The 15,073-nt window shown below is 49.3% G+C and overlaps 1 protein-coding gene across 1 annotated transcript in view; it reads left to right on the plus strand.

The window, feature by feature from the left end:
• LOC138287203 (solute carrier family 23 member 1-like) overlaps positions 1-15,073 on the plus strand; it is a 665,436-nt gene that overhangs the window by 445,963 nt on the left and 204,400 nt on the right. The window contains exon 5 of the mRNA XM_069227562.1: positions 14,132-14,313. Coding sequence (XP_069083663.1) covers positions 14,132-14,313 — 182 coding nt within the window. The remainder of the gene's footprint in view (positions 1-14,131; positions 14,314-15,073) is intronic.

A 15,073-nucleotide genomic window follows, 5' to 3' on the forward strand; every position in this document is an offset into this window, starting at 1 on the left:
ACACACACACATAGAAAACTCAGCCACATTGGTCAGTTTGAAATACACACACCTGATACACATACTAACACCACACACCCAACACAATATAAAACACACACCCACATCACCCACAAGCCCCTACGGCCCGAAATTATTGACAAAGGCTAGAGAGAAAACACAGAATAGACAATCACACAACACAGAGGCACACAACACCATCACCCACACAGAATCCACGCACCAAACACCACACACCACCACACGCACCACACTCATCACCACAAACGCCACCCCACACCTCAACCACACAACCCCATGGCACCCCAAAGACACCCCAGGTTCACTGACGCAGAACTCAGGGTCATGGTGGAGGAAATAGTCCGTGTAGAGCCCCAGCTCTTCGGGGCACAGGTGCAGCACACCACAATTGCCAGGAAGATGGAGCTATGGCAAAGGATAGTGGACAGGGTTAACGCGGTGGGACAGCATCCACTCAATCGGGAGGACATCAGGAAGAGATGGAACGACCTACGGGGGAAGGTGCGTTCCATGGTATCAAGGCACAACATTGCGGTGCAGAAGACTGGCAGCGGACCCCCACCTACTCCCCCAGAATTTACTGCATGGGAGGAGGAAGTCTTGCACATCCTGCATCCTGAGGGCCTCGCAGGAGTAGGCGGAGGAATGGACTCTGGTAAGGCAAATCTTCACTACTGCTTCCCACCCCCACCCCACCTGCATGCCAAATCATACCCCCACCCTCACCCCCTCCCCCATCACACCAACACCTAGCAAAAGGCTCACCATCACAACCCACCCATCACAACACCAAGCCCTGCATGCGACCACAAAGCATGGACACCCATCACCAAAGCATGCCCACTGCACACACACATCACTCCCACAAGCCACCCTCACAAAAGCCCCCACAAGGAAATGCCTGCACTTGGGTACACAGACACCCACCCATCACACGAAATGCCACACACAGAAGCAATAACCATACCTTTATACCCCTGCAGGACCCGAACGCCACCACACCGCCACGGAGGGTCCAGAGATGTCCATCCCACCCCCAGAAGAGGCCCCCAGCGATGACAGCAGCTCTGTCTCCCTGGACCCAGATGACCAGCCCGGCCCATCGGGGACCTCTGGACAGTCGGTTCCCCACAGACAGCCACAGGCTACACCAGACCCAACCCCCTCTGGGAACACCAGCACAGCTCCCACCCAGCGGGCCCATGCCTCTGTCTCCAGGACACGTAAATCAGCGGTGTGTCCACCACTACAGGGCACCCAGGTTGACCCACCACCCCAACAACAACAGGGACCTGGGGGCAGTGGTAGTGGGCACACCGTCCAGGGGACAGAGGCCCAGGAACACAGGGGAACTGGGAGGGCTGCTGTGCGACAGGGGGGGACAGGCCCGGGGAACCGACTCTCCAGGAGGCCCTCTCCTCCATCATGGGAGCATACCACCGCTCCCAAGAGACGATGGCGACGGTACTGGGCCGGTTCCAGGAGATCCAGGAACTGCAGGAGGAACGGTACATGGGGTTCAGGGAGGAACTGAGGAACATCGGTTCCGCAATGGGGACCATCGTCGTGGCCCTTACCCAGATCGTCACCACATTGCGGGACCATGTGGTACCCCAAAGGGCCCCTATCACTAGCCCAGGGCAGGAACAGCCTACCACCTCTGCCGGCGCTAGTGGACAGGAGGCCCCCACACAACGACAGGCCAACAGAACACCACCTCCTGCAGAAGAAGAACCACCCCGCAAGCGGAACCTGAGATCTCACAAGAAGACAGAGTAGGATTGCAAGACCCCCGCCAGCCTAAGTTACCTCCTGATGTCATCCCACTGTCCCACATTGTCACCCTGTCCATCCTTGAACTGCCCCTGCTCCATCCTTCCCCAGGCATATGGACAATGCACCTGTGCCACTGAGAACTGGACTCTGCCATGGACATTACTCCACCCCCACCCATCACTGTTTCCCAATCATGTACCTATATGTAGCACTTAAAATAAATCACTTATTGCACTTAAAAAAACAGGAGTCTGCTTGTATTCTTAACAAATGTATTACACATAACGGTGCAATAATGTCCAGTTACTTTGTGATGACAACATACCAATTTCAATAAGCTTTAGTCCATGGGCAAACAAAGCTGAAGTAAGGCAGTGGGTCATACAGCTCTGAAAAGGGAAGGGAAAGTCACAAATCAGTCAACAGGAACTGGGGGGAAACACAGACAGTGGAGACGCATGAGGCCTTAAGTAAATGTAAAATGGGGTGGCTGATTCTTACCTGTGTGCTACTGAAAATATTGTTGTATGACTGTATCCCTGTTGTCCATGTCGTCCCCATCGTCTTCCTCCTCTTCACTCTCCACAGGCTCCACAGCTGCTACAACACCACCATCTGGACCATCCTCCTGCAGAAAAGGCACCTGGCGTCGCAATGCAAGATTGTGAAGCATACAGCAGGCCACGATGATCTGGCACACCTTCCTTGGTGAGTACATGAGGGATCCCCCTGTCATATGCAGGCACCTAAACCTGGCCTTCAGGACCCCGAAGGTCCTTTCTATGATCCTCCTAGTTCGCCCATGGGCCTCATTGTACCGTTCCTCTGCCCTGGTCCGGGGATTCCTCACTGGGGTCAGTAGCCACGACAGGTTGGGGTAACCAGAGTCACCAATTAGCCACACACGGTGTCTCTGTAGCTGTTCCATCACATAAGGGATGCTGCTATTTTGCATGACATACGCGTCATGCACTGACCCAGGGAACTTGGCATTTACATGGGAGATGTACTGGTCAGCCAAACAGACCACCTGGACATTCATCGAATGATAACTTTTTCTGTTCCTGTACACCTGCTCACTTTCTTTGGGGGGAACCAAAGCCACATGGGTCCCATCAATGGCACCAATGATGTTGGGGATATGTCCAAGGGCATAGAAATCACCCTTCACTGTAGCCAAATCGCCCACCTCGGGGAAAATAATGTAGCTCCGCATGTATTTCATCAGGGCAGACAACACTCTGGACAAAACCTTAGAAAACATAGGCTGAGACATCCCAGATGATATGGCCACTGTTGTCTGAAAAGACCCACTTGCAAAAAAATGCAGTACTGACAGAACCTGCACCAGAGGGGGAATCCCTGTGGGTTGGCGGATGGGGGACATCAGGTCTGGCTCCAGCTGGGCACATAGTTCATGTATAGTTGCTCTGTCAAGCCTGTATGTAAGTAGGATATGTCGTTCTTCCATTGTCGACAGGTCCACCAGCGGTCGGTACACAGGAGGATTCATCCTTCTCCTCGCAAGTCCCAGCGGACGGTGCCTAGGAAGGACAACATGGAGCACAGAGTCAAGCAACTCACAGGTTCGTTCACACAGCTTGCACAGTACACGAATCGCTATGCATTGAAAGGCTTGTATGAGTGGCAATGCAAGGCCTAGGCCTGTGTGACGCAGTAGAAATCATGCCATGTGGGCCCTTGAAATGGCGGCTGCCTGACCTGTGAAGTGTGACAGTGGGATGTGAGGTCACTGCGCTGGCGTGGCACACCGTGGCGGTAGGCGGTCGAAGACCGCGGCGCAAAGCAGCATTGGTTAACATTGAACCCTATGGGTCTCAGGAGCCAATGACGATGTGCGCCGGCGGTCGCGGTACGCACCGTCGCGGAACACACCGCCGCGGTACGCACCGCCGCGGGCGTGACCGCCATTTTCTATCTGATTAATCACTCGAGACCTGATCATCCACAGGAGAGGACCTATACTGCAAGTGCTGCTGTGACCTCGGTCTGGGAGATACAATGGCTGCTGCGACTGGGGAAAGGGCCCCTGCCTTCACTTCCGAAGAATTGGAGAGACTTGTTGATGGGGTCCTCCCCCAGTATGCGCTACTCTACGGTCCTCCAGACCAACAGGTTAGTACACAGGGTGTACGTTGAATGGGCTATGCCTGTGTTGAGTGGGGTGTATGTAAGATGGTGGGGAGGGGAGCGAATGAGGAGTGCAACGCACAAAAGATGAGAGCATGTGCCACATGGCAAGGTTGGGGAGGGGGGGCCACTCACATTGACCAGGCAGAAAACTGATGCGATTTCCTTTACCACCCTGTACATGTCACATAGGTCAGCGCCCATCAGAAGATCGACATTTGGCGTGCCATCGCCAAGGACGTCCGGGCCCTGGGGGTCCACAACAGACGGGGCACCCACTGCCGCAAGAGGTGGGAGGACATCCGCCGCGGGACCAGAAAGACCGCTGAGTCTCTGCTGGGGATGGCCTCCCAACGTAGGAGGGGTGCCAGCCGCCAATTGACCCCCCTGATGTCCCGGATCCTGACTGTGGCCTACCCCGATTTGGATGGGCACGTGAGGACATCACAGCAGACACAAGGGGGTGAGTATCAGCACATTCTGCTATCTTTGCGCGCAGTGAAGGTGTCTGGGTGGGGGAGGAGGGCTGTGGCTATCTCCAGGGCGCATTCTGTAGACTAGGCCCCTCCGTTAGACATGGCCCTGTGCCCCCGCCCCCCACCTCTGTAGGTTGCAAAGTACAGCTATCCATGGTCCGGCCTCACCCATGTGTGCATTTGTCGTCCATAGACCTGTAGGCCTAGTCACAATAACTGAGTAGTGTACCCCGATTGCGCGGCCTAGTTCAGGGGGCTTCTGTGTCTGTCCTCTCCGACAACGGTGTTGCCAATGCATGCACTCAACCTGTCTTCATTTCTCCCCGCCCCCCATTTTCTTTGTCTTCCTGTTCATTTGTGCATTAGCATCATCAGGCGGAGGAGAAGTGGCATCGGCGCACGAGGGAGCTGCATCTCACATGGCCCCGGAGGGCCATACAACAAACTCTGAGTCCACCAGTGAGACGGAGGGCGAGTGGAGCTCCACAACGGGGACCCGTGGAGACGTCAGCGACACCGACACGTCCTCGGAAGGGAGCTCCCTAGCGGTGGTGGCAACATCCGTGCCCACCGCCACAACAGGTACAGCCGCCACCCAGCGCACCAGCCCCGCCCTCCCAGCAGCCCCTCAGCCTTCGCTCCGTGCCCGCTCGGCCAGGAAGGCGGGCATCTCCTTCGCCCCAGGCACCTCAGGCCCTGCCCCAGTTACCCCTGCTGCCCTCAGTGAGGAGGTCATTGACCTCCTCAGGACACTCATTGTTGGGCAGTCTACCCTTTTGAATGCCATCCAGGGTGTAGAAAGGGAGGTGCATCGGAGCAATGCATACCTGGAGGGCATTCATTCGGGTCAGGCTGCCCATCAGCGATCGTTCAACCCTCTGGCCTCAGCACTGACGGCAGCCATTGTCCCTGTCTCCAGCCTCCCTCTTCTAACTCCCTCCACCCAGTCCCAGTCTCCTGTTCCTCTGCCTATCCCATCCACACCATCAGACCAGCCTGCACACACCTCAACACCCAAGGGCAGCTCATCCAGACATAAGCACCACAGATCCCACAAACATTCACCCAAGCAACATCCAGATGCAGACATGCCAACAGTCACTACCACCTCTGTGTCCCCCACCTCCTCATCTCCCTCCTCCCTCCCTGTGACGTCTCCACTCACATCTGCATGCACACCACCATCAGCCAGTACTTCCATCACCAGCACACCCTCCATTACAGTCCGCACACGTGCAGTCACCACCCCCACTGCCATTTACACGTCCCCTGTGTCCCCTCCCAGTGTGTCTGTCACCCCCTCTTCCAAACCACACAAACGCAGGCAGCCACCCACCCAACAGCCATCCACCTCACGACAGCCTCCGTCACAAGCACCTACACCCAAAGACAGCACACTTGCCTCTCCTACAACCACATCCTCTTCCTCCACTCCCATACCCACTACACCTACTCGTCCCTGTCCTTCCAAAGTCCTTTTCCTTTCCAACCTTGAGCTCGTTCCAATCACTGACCCACCCCCTCCATCTGGTAAGAGTAAAAAAAGCACCCCAGCCACCACCAGCCCTGCATCTACTGTGACCATAGTGCAGGGCTATTGGAGTCCACCAGATCCTAGGGCAGGAACATCGGCCAGCAGCAAGGGGACAGCCAGCCCACCCCCTGGGAAGAGGACAAAAAAGAAAAAGGCCCGGCGCGACAAGACTGAGACGGCTGCCACCAAGGACAGTAGCCTTGCCCCGTCACCTGCCACATCATCCAAGGGAGGCAAGGGCCACAGAGCTTCAGCGAAGGAGGGCAAGGGCAGCAGGGCGGAGAAGTCAGGCAGCAGGCGAGCTGCCCAGGAGGGCCCCACCAGCCCCATTCCGGTTGTGACGGACGACACCTACGGGCCCAGGACTCCATCACAGGAGGGCTCCGCGACCGCAAGTTCGGATGGCGAATGAGCGGGAAGTCTTGCCCAGGTCTGGCTCCCTAGACACACAGGACAAGCACCGCTGAACAGGGCCCCGCCGGGAGGAGCACCGGTGAACCGGGCCCCGCCTGGAGGAGCACCGCTGAACAGGGCCCCGCCGAGAGGAGCACCGCTGAACAGGGCCCCGCCGGGACAAGAACCGCTGAACAGGGGCCCGCCGGCACAAGAACCGCTGAACAGGGGCCCGCCGGCACAAGAACCGCTGAACAGGGGCCCGCTGGGACAAGAACTGCTGAACAGGGGCCCGCCGGCACAAGAACCGCTGAACAGGGGCCCGCCGGCACAAGAACCGCTGAACAGGGCCCGCCGGGACAAGAACCGCTGAACAGGGGCCCGCCGTCTCAGGCACCGCTCCGCTGGGCCCTTCCTGTCAAGCACCGCTCCGCTGGGCCCCGCCGTCTCAAGCACCGCTCCGCTGGGCCCTTCCTGTCAAGCACCGCTCCGCTGGGCCCTTCATCGCAAGCACCGCTCCGCTGGGGCCTTCCTGTCAAGCACCGCTCCGCTGGGGCCTTCATCTCAAACACCACTCCGCTGGGCCCTTCATCTCAAGCACCGCTCCGCTGGGGCCTTCATCTCAAGCACCGCTCCGCTGGGCCCCGCCGTCTCAAGCACCGCTCCGCTGGGGCCTTCATCTCAAGCACCGCTCCGCTGGGCCCCGCCGTCTCAAGCACCGCTCCGCTGGGCCCCGCCGTCTCAAGCACCGCTCCGCTGGGCCCTTCATCTCAAGCACCGCTCCGCTGGGGCCTTCATCTCAAGCACCGCTCCGCTGTGCCCCGCCGTCTCAAGCACCGCTCCGCTGGGGCCTTCATCTCAAGCACCGCTCCGCTGGGCCCTTCATCTCAAGCACCGCTCCGCTGGGCCCTTCATCTCAGGCACCGCTCCGCTGGGGCCTTCATCTCAAGCACCGCTCCGCTGGGCCCCGCCGTCTCAAGCACTGCTCCGCTGGGCCCCGCCGTCTCAAGCACCGCTCCGCTGGGCCCTTCATCTCAAGCACCGCTCCGCTGGGGCCTTCATCTCAAGCACCGCTCCGCTGGGCCCCGCCCTCTCAAACACCGCTCCGCTGGGGCCTTCATCTCAAGCACCGCTCCGCTGGGCCCTTCATCTCAAGCACCTCTCCGCTGGGCCCTTCCTGTCAAGCACCGCTCCGCTGGGGCCTTCATCTCAAGCACCGCTCCGCTGGGCCCTTCATCCCAAGCACCACTCCGCTGGGGCCTTCATCTCAAGCACCGCTCCGCTGGGCCCCGCCGTCTCAAGCACCGCTCCGCTGGGGCCTTCATCTCAAGCACCTCTCCGCTGGGGCCTTCATCTCAAGCACCGCTCCGCTGGGCCCTTCATCTCAAGCACCGCTCCGCTGGGCCCTTCATCTCAAGCACCGTTCCGCTGGGGCCTTCATCTCAAGCACCGCTCCGCTGGGCCCCGCCGTCTCAAGCACCGCTCCGCTGGGCCCCGCCGTCTCAAGCACCGCTCCGCTGGGGCCTTCATCTCAAGCACCGCTGGCCCATTGACAGTGCCGGTTCTGTGTCGAGCAGGGCTTCAGGAAGCACTCTGGGCACCATGCCTCCTCCATTAACAGTGGAGTCGGTAATCCATCTGATGGACTGTGGCTTGGCACTTCCCAGGATGGTCCAGTGGGCAACCCACCCACTGTAGAGACTTGAGAGACTGTGGCTTTGCACTCCCCAGGATGGGACAGTGGGCATGCCACCCACTGTAGGGACTTGAGAGACTGTGGCTTTGCACTCCCCAGGATGGGACAGTGGGCATGCCACCCACTGTAGAGACTTGTGAGACTGTGGTTTTGCACTCCCCAGGATGGTACATTGGGCAAGCCACCCACTGTAGAGACTTGTGAGACTGTGGCTTTGCACTCCCCAGGATGGGACAGTGGGCATGGAGGCCCCTCGTGGATCTGGCGTCATGGACTCATGTGGCTGAGGTGCCCCCCCCTTCCCTTCCCCCTGAGGTGCCTGTAGTTTTATCATCTGATGCCCCAGCAGTGTTCTCTCCAATGGTATCTTGTCTCCTGTGTGGGCTTTGCCCATGTGTTTGTGCACATTGGCCCACGGACTATGGAACTTTGACGGAATGTGCAGGACTTATTGCCTATGTATATATTGTTGACTATGTTCATTCCTTATTTTTGTATCTTTTATATAGCATAATTCCCATACCTTCAATAGAGCTATTTATACATATATTTTATAGATCATTTTAATTGTGTCTTTGCATTATTCCGGGGGGTTTGGGTGGTGTCACTCTGACTTGTTGCTCGGCATTGGGGTGTAGGTATTTGTGGTGGGGGGGTGGGTGTATGGCGCATGTGTGTGCCCGTAAGCTTTCCTCCTCCCCCCTCGCCTGTGTCGTAGGTGCAGTACTCACCGTTGTCGTCTGCGCCGGCATTCGTACTCCTGGTAGATGAGCAGGTAGACAATAGCTGGTAGGATGTGTAATTCGGGTTCCATGCTGTCCAGATTCCTCGTGGAGTGTGTATAGGTGAGCGTTTTCCCGTTCGTAGTCTGTTTCCGCCGTGTTTTTATCGGCGGGGCTCCCGCCCCGGAAAAGGTGGCGGATTGGTGAGTTGTGATAGGGTGGGCAGTACATTGTCTGCCGCCTGCCTCTTGGCGGTGACCGCCACGCTGTTTGTCTGTCCCGCCATGGTGGTCGGAGTGTTAAAGTAGCGGGCTGTGTTGGCGGTTCCCGCCAGGGTCAGAATTCCTTTTTTTTGACCGCCTGCCTGTTGGCGGGTTGGCCGCCGCTTTATCACCGACCGCCAGGGTCAGAATGACCCCCATTATCTTGTAATTGTTTATGATTTTTTAATATATATACCTACTGCTACGAACATTTCTAAAATGTAATGTTTTAAAATGAAAACACTTTAAATATCTTATTCTCCTTTTAAATACATATATTAAATAATTGTAAAGTTTGAAACCATAGTCCACAAACCTAAAACAATAAATACATTAAAGTGTATGAATTTAATATGATAGCTGCAATAAAACAAACATTTTCCTTCCGTGTACTCAGGATTGGAACAACATCCCAGAATCCATCAGGACCATCCAAACACTGCTCCAATTTAGTGAAGAGTTGAAGATTCACCTCTTTCAAGAACACTACATAGCAACCCATTAACCTTTCACAAACCACCTAACTCTTCTGTCAATGGTTAACTTTATACTCTTGTCATTGGCACTGCATAGTGCTCCATTCCCTATTGGCTAGGTTTGCACTATCGAAACCATATATATATGCATACATATATATTTGATAAACATTAGGAACTCAGACGGGAAAATTACTATTCTAACGGTAGTCCCACAATTATCATGGAAAGTGAATAAATCTAAGGCTCATATTTACTGCTTAATCCTTATTCACACAAATGGTGGAAATAGTGAATAAATGGTGGTATGTGATTTATTATTTTAAGTCCAAGAAACGTAGAGGAAAGTGTCTAAATTGTGGTGTATGCTTAACTATTCTAACTCCATGTACATCGGAAAAAGTGCATACAATTGGATGGGATCAGATTTACAGTTCTAATTCCAGACACACAAACATCTGGTGACACCTGTTGAACAAAGACTGCAGAAAATAGAAGTATTTTAAAGATGAGGAGGGTCACTGGTCTAATTTAAAACAAGCTATTTTTAAAGAAACATATTTCATATTTACATTATTATTAAAGAATGTAATATTAAATTAATTTGTTTCTTCATGTTATTATATATTGTACACATATTAGTTATCAAACAAATGTATATATTTAAAAAAGAAAATCCACAAGCATGTCAACCCCATTTATTTATTTAAAGAAATCACATTTGTAAAAACAAATATATGTTAACCGAAACATTAACCCCCAAATTATGTTCTTTAGAAAATTGTCTTATTTTTGCAGTTTATAAAATAGCAGTAAAAGGAACCCAAATATGTATTTGAGTAACTCATTTTTTATTTATTTAAATGACAACTAATATAATAAACATTTAAATTAACTCTTTTAGTAAATTTAGCACCTCCATGTTAATTACTAAATAACGCAGAACGCAACACACTCACTTTCCCAACAGATCCTACAAACTGAAAGTAAAGTATGGAATAAAGCCATCAATCATGTACTTATAAGGTATATATTTGGAATGTAATAATATAATTAAACACAAATTAGTTATAAAATGCACATACATTGGTATTGATTGACTTAAACATTACCTAACCATTCCTCTAAAAACTCATACGACTTGAAAAAATTGAATTGTCAAAAAAATTTAAAATTATATAACAATAATGTAATATATTTTACATAATTATTATTAACAATCTCCAGATCACCTGCAATATTAAGATATAATTTAGTGAAATTTTAGTATACTATTTCAAACATTGTTATTATTCACAAACATAAAAAGTGAGACACCTGCTCTCAATATTCTCACTCACAATATTGTTGCAGTCACAAATATTTACCAAAATATTTCGATTAAACAATATTTTGCAATTGATGTTCAAGTGAAACACCACAGCCCTCAGTTGTGTAAGGAAGTTCATTACAGAGGCAGCTTGAATTTCTCCTTAAATATATATCTTGTATGTTCTCAGTGAAAATAACTTTTATTTTTTCTTTGTGTGCTCCAAGATAGCCATAGGGAGACCAGGTGTTTTGGATGCTCTGGACTGCCCCCCTTTCCCTTTACCCCTTTAAGACTCTCTTGTTTGTATCCATTACAGTTCTGTGTTTTCATAAGCTCCTTGGCAAAGATACACATTTGTCCATCTTCAAGGCCTCAGAGCTAATTATGTCAATGTTTAAAATAATTTCTAGAATTTTCCTCATCACCCATGTAACAAATGGGGCTAAAAGTATCCTTTCATGCATTGACAGGTGCTTTTCTGGCATTCCACAAAATGTAACTATGCAACTTGGCTTTTTATCCCTTTCTCCAATCACATCTTGTGTCCCTTCTCTCCTAGGATAGTTTTGTCCATCTTTCACTACATTGTTTTACATAATATTTGGCCTATTCCATAGTCCAGACCTGTGCTCCTGTTTTTCTGTGCCTGATTTGCAGCACTCGATGTCAACCCACAACTTTGTTTTGCTTGTCTGTCTGTACTCCTCTACTCGCAGTTGGTGAAACACAGAGTCATACACTGTGTGCCACAAATTGCTAGAAGCAGTCAGAAAGCACTCAACACATTAAAATACACTTAAGTGCATGCACAATACACCCCAAAATAGAGAATGCTATTTGGGGTGTTCATATTGTTGGCACTGATTACTACTAACTTGACAGGACCCAAAGATGCGTCCAGTTGGGCAGTAGACTATTTATCAGCTTTTGTGCCTTCTGTTTGATTAGCAATAACTTTGTCTGGCTAATTTACCCCACTGAAGCAGTTGAGACACGTATATACTGGCACCTAAAGCAAATTAAGGAGTCCAGAGAAATGTCAAAAATTGTGCAGTGACAGGCATGATGATGAACACAGTGGTGTCCACGGCCCGGGCTCATAGTGTACATAAAGCACAAATATAGAAGCTAGCAATGGAGCAAAGCTGCACCATCCCTATGAGAACTCACAGTGTGTGTGCACGCACCAGCATCTAGGACATGCAGACTCATGCACTAATGCTTTTGCTGTGGTGCAAGCCCCTCCATCCCCCATTTTACCATTGATGTTGTCGGTGGTCTATAAAGGTAAAATGTATTTCATGTGCTTCAATCATAAATAGGAAGATGTGTTATTTATAAAGTCCACCAGTTTTCAAGATGTGTTATTTATAAAGCCCACCAATATCCAAAGTCACATATGTTGAGCACTTCTTGTGAAGGTTTCCTCATTTTTGGCTCCACACCTACTTTGCAGCAAGGTCTACTACCCAAAATGGTATGGGATGCAGTTATTAAATAAAGAGCTGTTGCCACTCGTACCTGACACGAAAAAAGAGCACTGCCCCCCTGAATACAGCATCATCAACAGAAACTGCACTTGCAAAACAGGGGGAGGGGTGTTAGGCATCATCTTTAAAAACAATCCTTGAAAATCTTGCACAACAATGACTTTCCCATGATCCAATGTTAAGCCATGTAGCAAGATTCAAGCCCACTAGTTCATCTTAATTCGCAGTCCACTTCCATGCTACAGGAAATTTAAGGATTCCCTACTGGAGGTAGCAAAATAAATCTACTAAATGACCTCAACTTTTACATCCCATGTTATTATAACATCAGGTTTGACAGCCATCATCTAACAACTGGTGCTTTAATTACATCAAACCTTGAGACTCTCAACCAAATTGTATTAGGATCTAATCATTATGCTGAACACACACTAGATGTCATGTTCTCCCCAACTGGATACAATTTAATAACTAGCAACTCCTTAGTAATACGGAGTGACCATCACATCATTAAGTTCAAGATCAACCTGCTGGTCAGTAGAATAAACTCAAAAAACACATGTGACACAAAACCAAATATAGAAACTGGATCTGACTACAATGAATACCCATCTCATAAAATCCACAATCAACAATCAAACACTGGATTCTATTGCCGTTTTCAACTGACAGTCTGCAAGCAAGGACAATCAAATACCACAGAGGAACTCAAATAGGGCCAGCCTCAAGAAATGTGCAGTATGAAACAATCACAAGATCTGGAAAATGTGAAAGAACTCTGCATCTTACAACATAGATGAATGAAATCACAGAATGAGAAAAATAAAAAATAAATACTACAGCAGATGGAGCTTTCAAATCATCAATCAGAATTATGAGAAGACAACACTACTGTACATGCATAATGACTCACTGCCCATCAAAGGAATTACACAAAGTCCTATGATATTTTTTTAACAGAGTGCAACAACATATTTACTTCACACTTGGCCTAAAATGGATTTCCTTCTACTTGAAGGACATGCAAAGCTTGGTATTCCTACCACCTTTCAAACAGCCACTCATACCCTGCACAGCAGTGTACCACAGGGATTTATCTTATGTCCTTTTTTATATCTACGTAATCCCCATGCCAGACCTGACACACTAAAATAATTCTGATGGCACATGTCAACCCAAAAATGGACAATCCAGAAGACCTCCATTCAACAATATTTTATGACTGGCTATGTGCCACACATAATGAGTAATCACTTTGCAACTCAACAGGACAAAGATATAGATTTTGACACGCAGTGGCAAAATCACCTACCTACAACCATACAGCCAAAAGAATTTGATGCCCTGCCAGCATCATTAAGCAAAGTGAGGATCTAGGGATAACCACTGTTTTTGATTCCACAAGTCAACAGATTTACGAGCCACTTAAATTTATAACACCGTATATGCCATGAAAACACTGAGGCACATCTCTTACCTGTGATACTAACAAAACCTAAAAGCTACTACCCCACATAAGGGTAATCAGTGCTATATATATATATATATATATATATATATATATATATATATATATATATATATACAGTACAATACTATATAACAATTCTACCTTATGTGTGGTTATGCTGATGCTAAATTTGATTGACATTTTGAGATCACTTGACCAATTTGTGGCTAATGGGTATTCATTGTACACAAATGCAAAGCATGTCCTAAAATGGTTTTGTAGCTTCTACTTTTCTTGCAGTTCTTCGATGCTTGCTGAAGCACTTTAACAGAATGTTTACATCTTTCAACAACGTCTGTCTTTAATTCTAGATTCAAGGTGCTATAATCGTTTCCTCCTTGGTGCAGATCGTTCTTGGATTTTCAGGCTTGATTGGGTTCATGCTGAAATTTATCGGGCCACTTTCCATTGCACCTACAGTGACACTGGTCGGTCTGTCTCTGTTTATTGAAGCCGGAAAAAAATCCGGAGTACACTGGGGCGTCACTGCTATGTAAGTCTGAGCAAACTTTCAATCCTGTATGTATTTTAAAACACAAAACTTGATGAGGAAAATGTGTTCATTTAAATATAACATGCCTACAGCGTTTGCTGCCTCGCCAGCCTCACGTAATCAGAACTTTTCATACATAATTCTACATATATATGTGCCTTAGTCTGTAGCAGTCATTCACTTATTGCTTTCACCAACCCCAGAATACAGCATGGGAAAATGAGGCAACCTCCGTCTGCAGTTGGAAGTCCTGCATTGTGAGTATCTGCATTTTTCTCTGATCATATGCACAGAGTCACCTAAAAAGAAGGCTGAAGAGATAGGCCCAGATGTACAAAACCGTTTTGCCTTTCTTAACGGTCTGAATCAGTATTCCAGGTTGCTAAGAAATGCAAAACTGCCTTTTCTTATGTACAAACGAACCTTAAGGAATCGCAAATTGCGATTTCTACCTTGCATAAATCTTAATTTGCGATTCCCAGAATAGAAAACGCAAATAGGGATTCCCTATTTGTTATTCCTATTATGATGTACAAAGCATTTCCTAAATGCGACTTGGACATTTAGGAGATGCAATTACCACCAACTTGAAGTCAGTGGTAACCAGGTGCAATTTAGAACAAGCATTTTCAATGCAACGGGTCTTGCATTTGCTTGAGTTAGAGCTATTAGCATTATAAAGAGAAAAAAAACAGCGTGATCGCGCTATGTAAAATGCAGCGCGATTGCGCTGCGTTGAAAATAAACAAAGAAAGTAGTC

Source organism: Pleurodeles waltl, chromosome 4_1, assembly GCF_031143425.1.
Source record: "Pleurodeles waltl isolate 20211129_DDA chromosome 4_1, aPleWal1.hap1.20221129, whole genome shotgun sequence".
NCBI lineage: Eukaryota > Metazoa > Chordata > Amphibia > Caudata > Salamandridae > Pleurodeles > Pleurodeles waltl.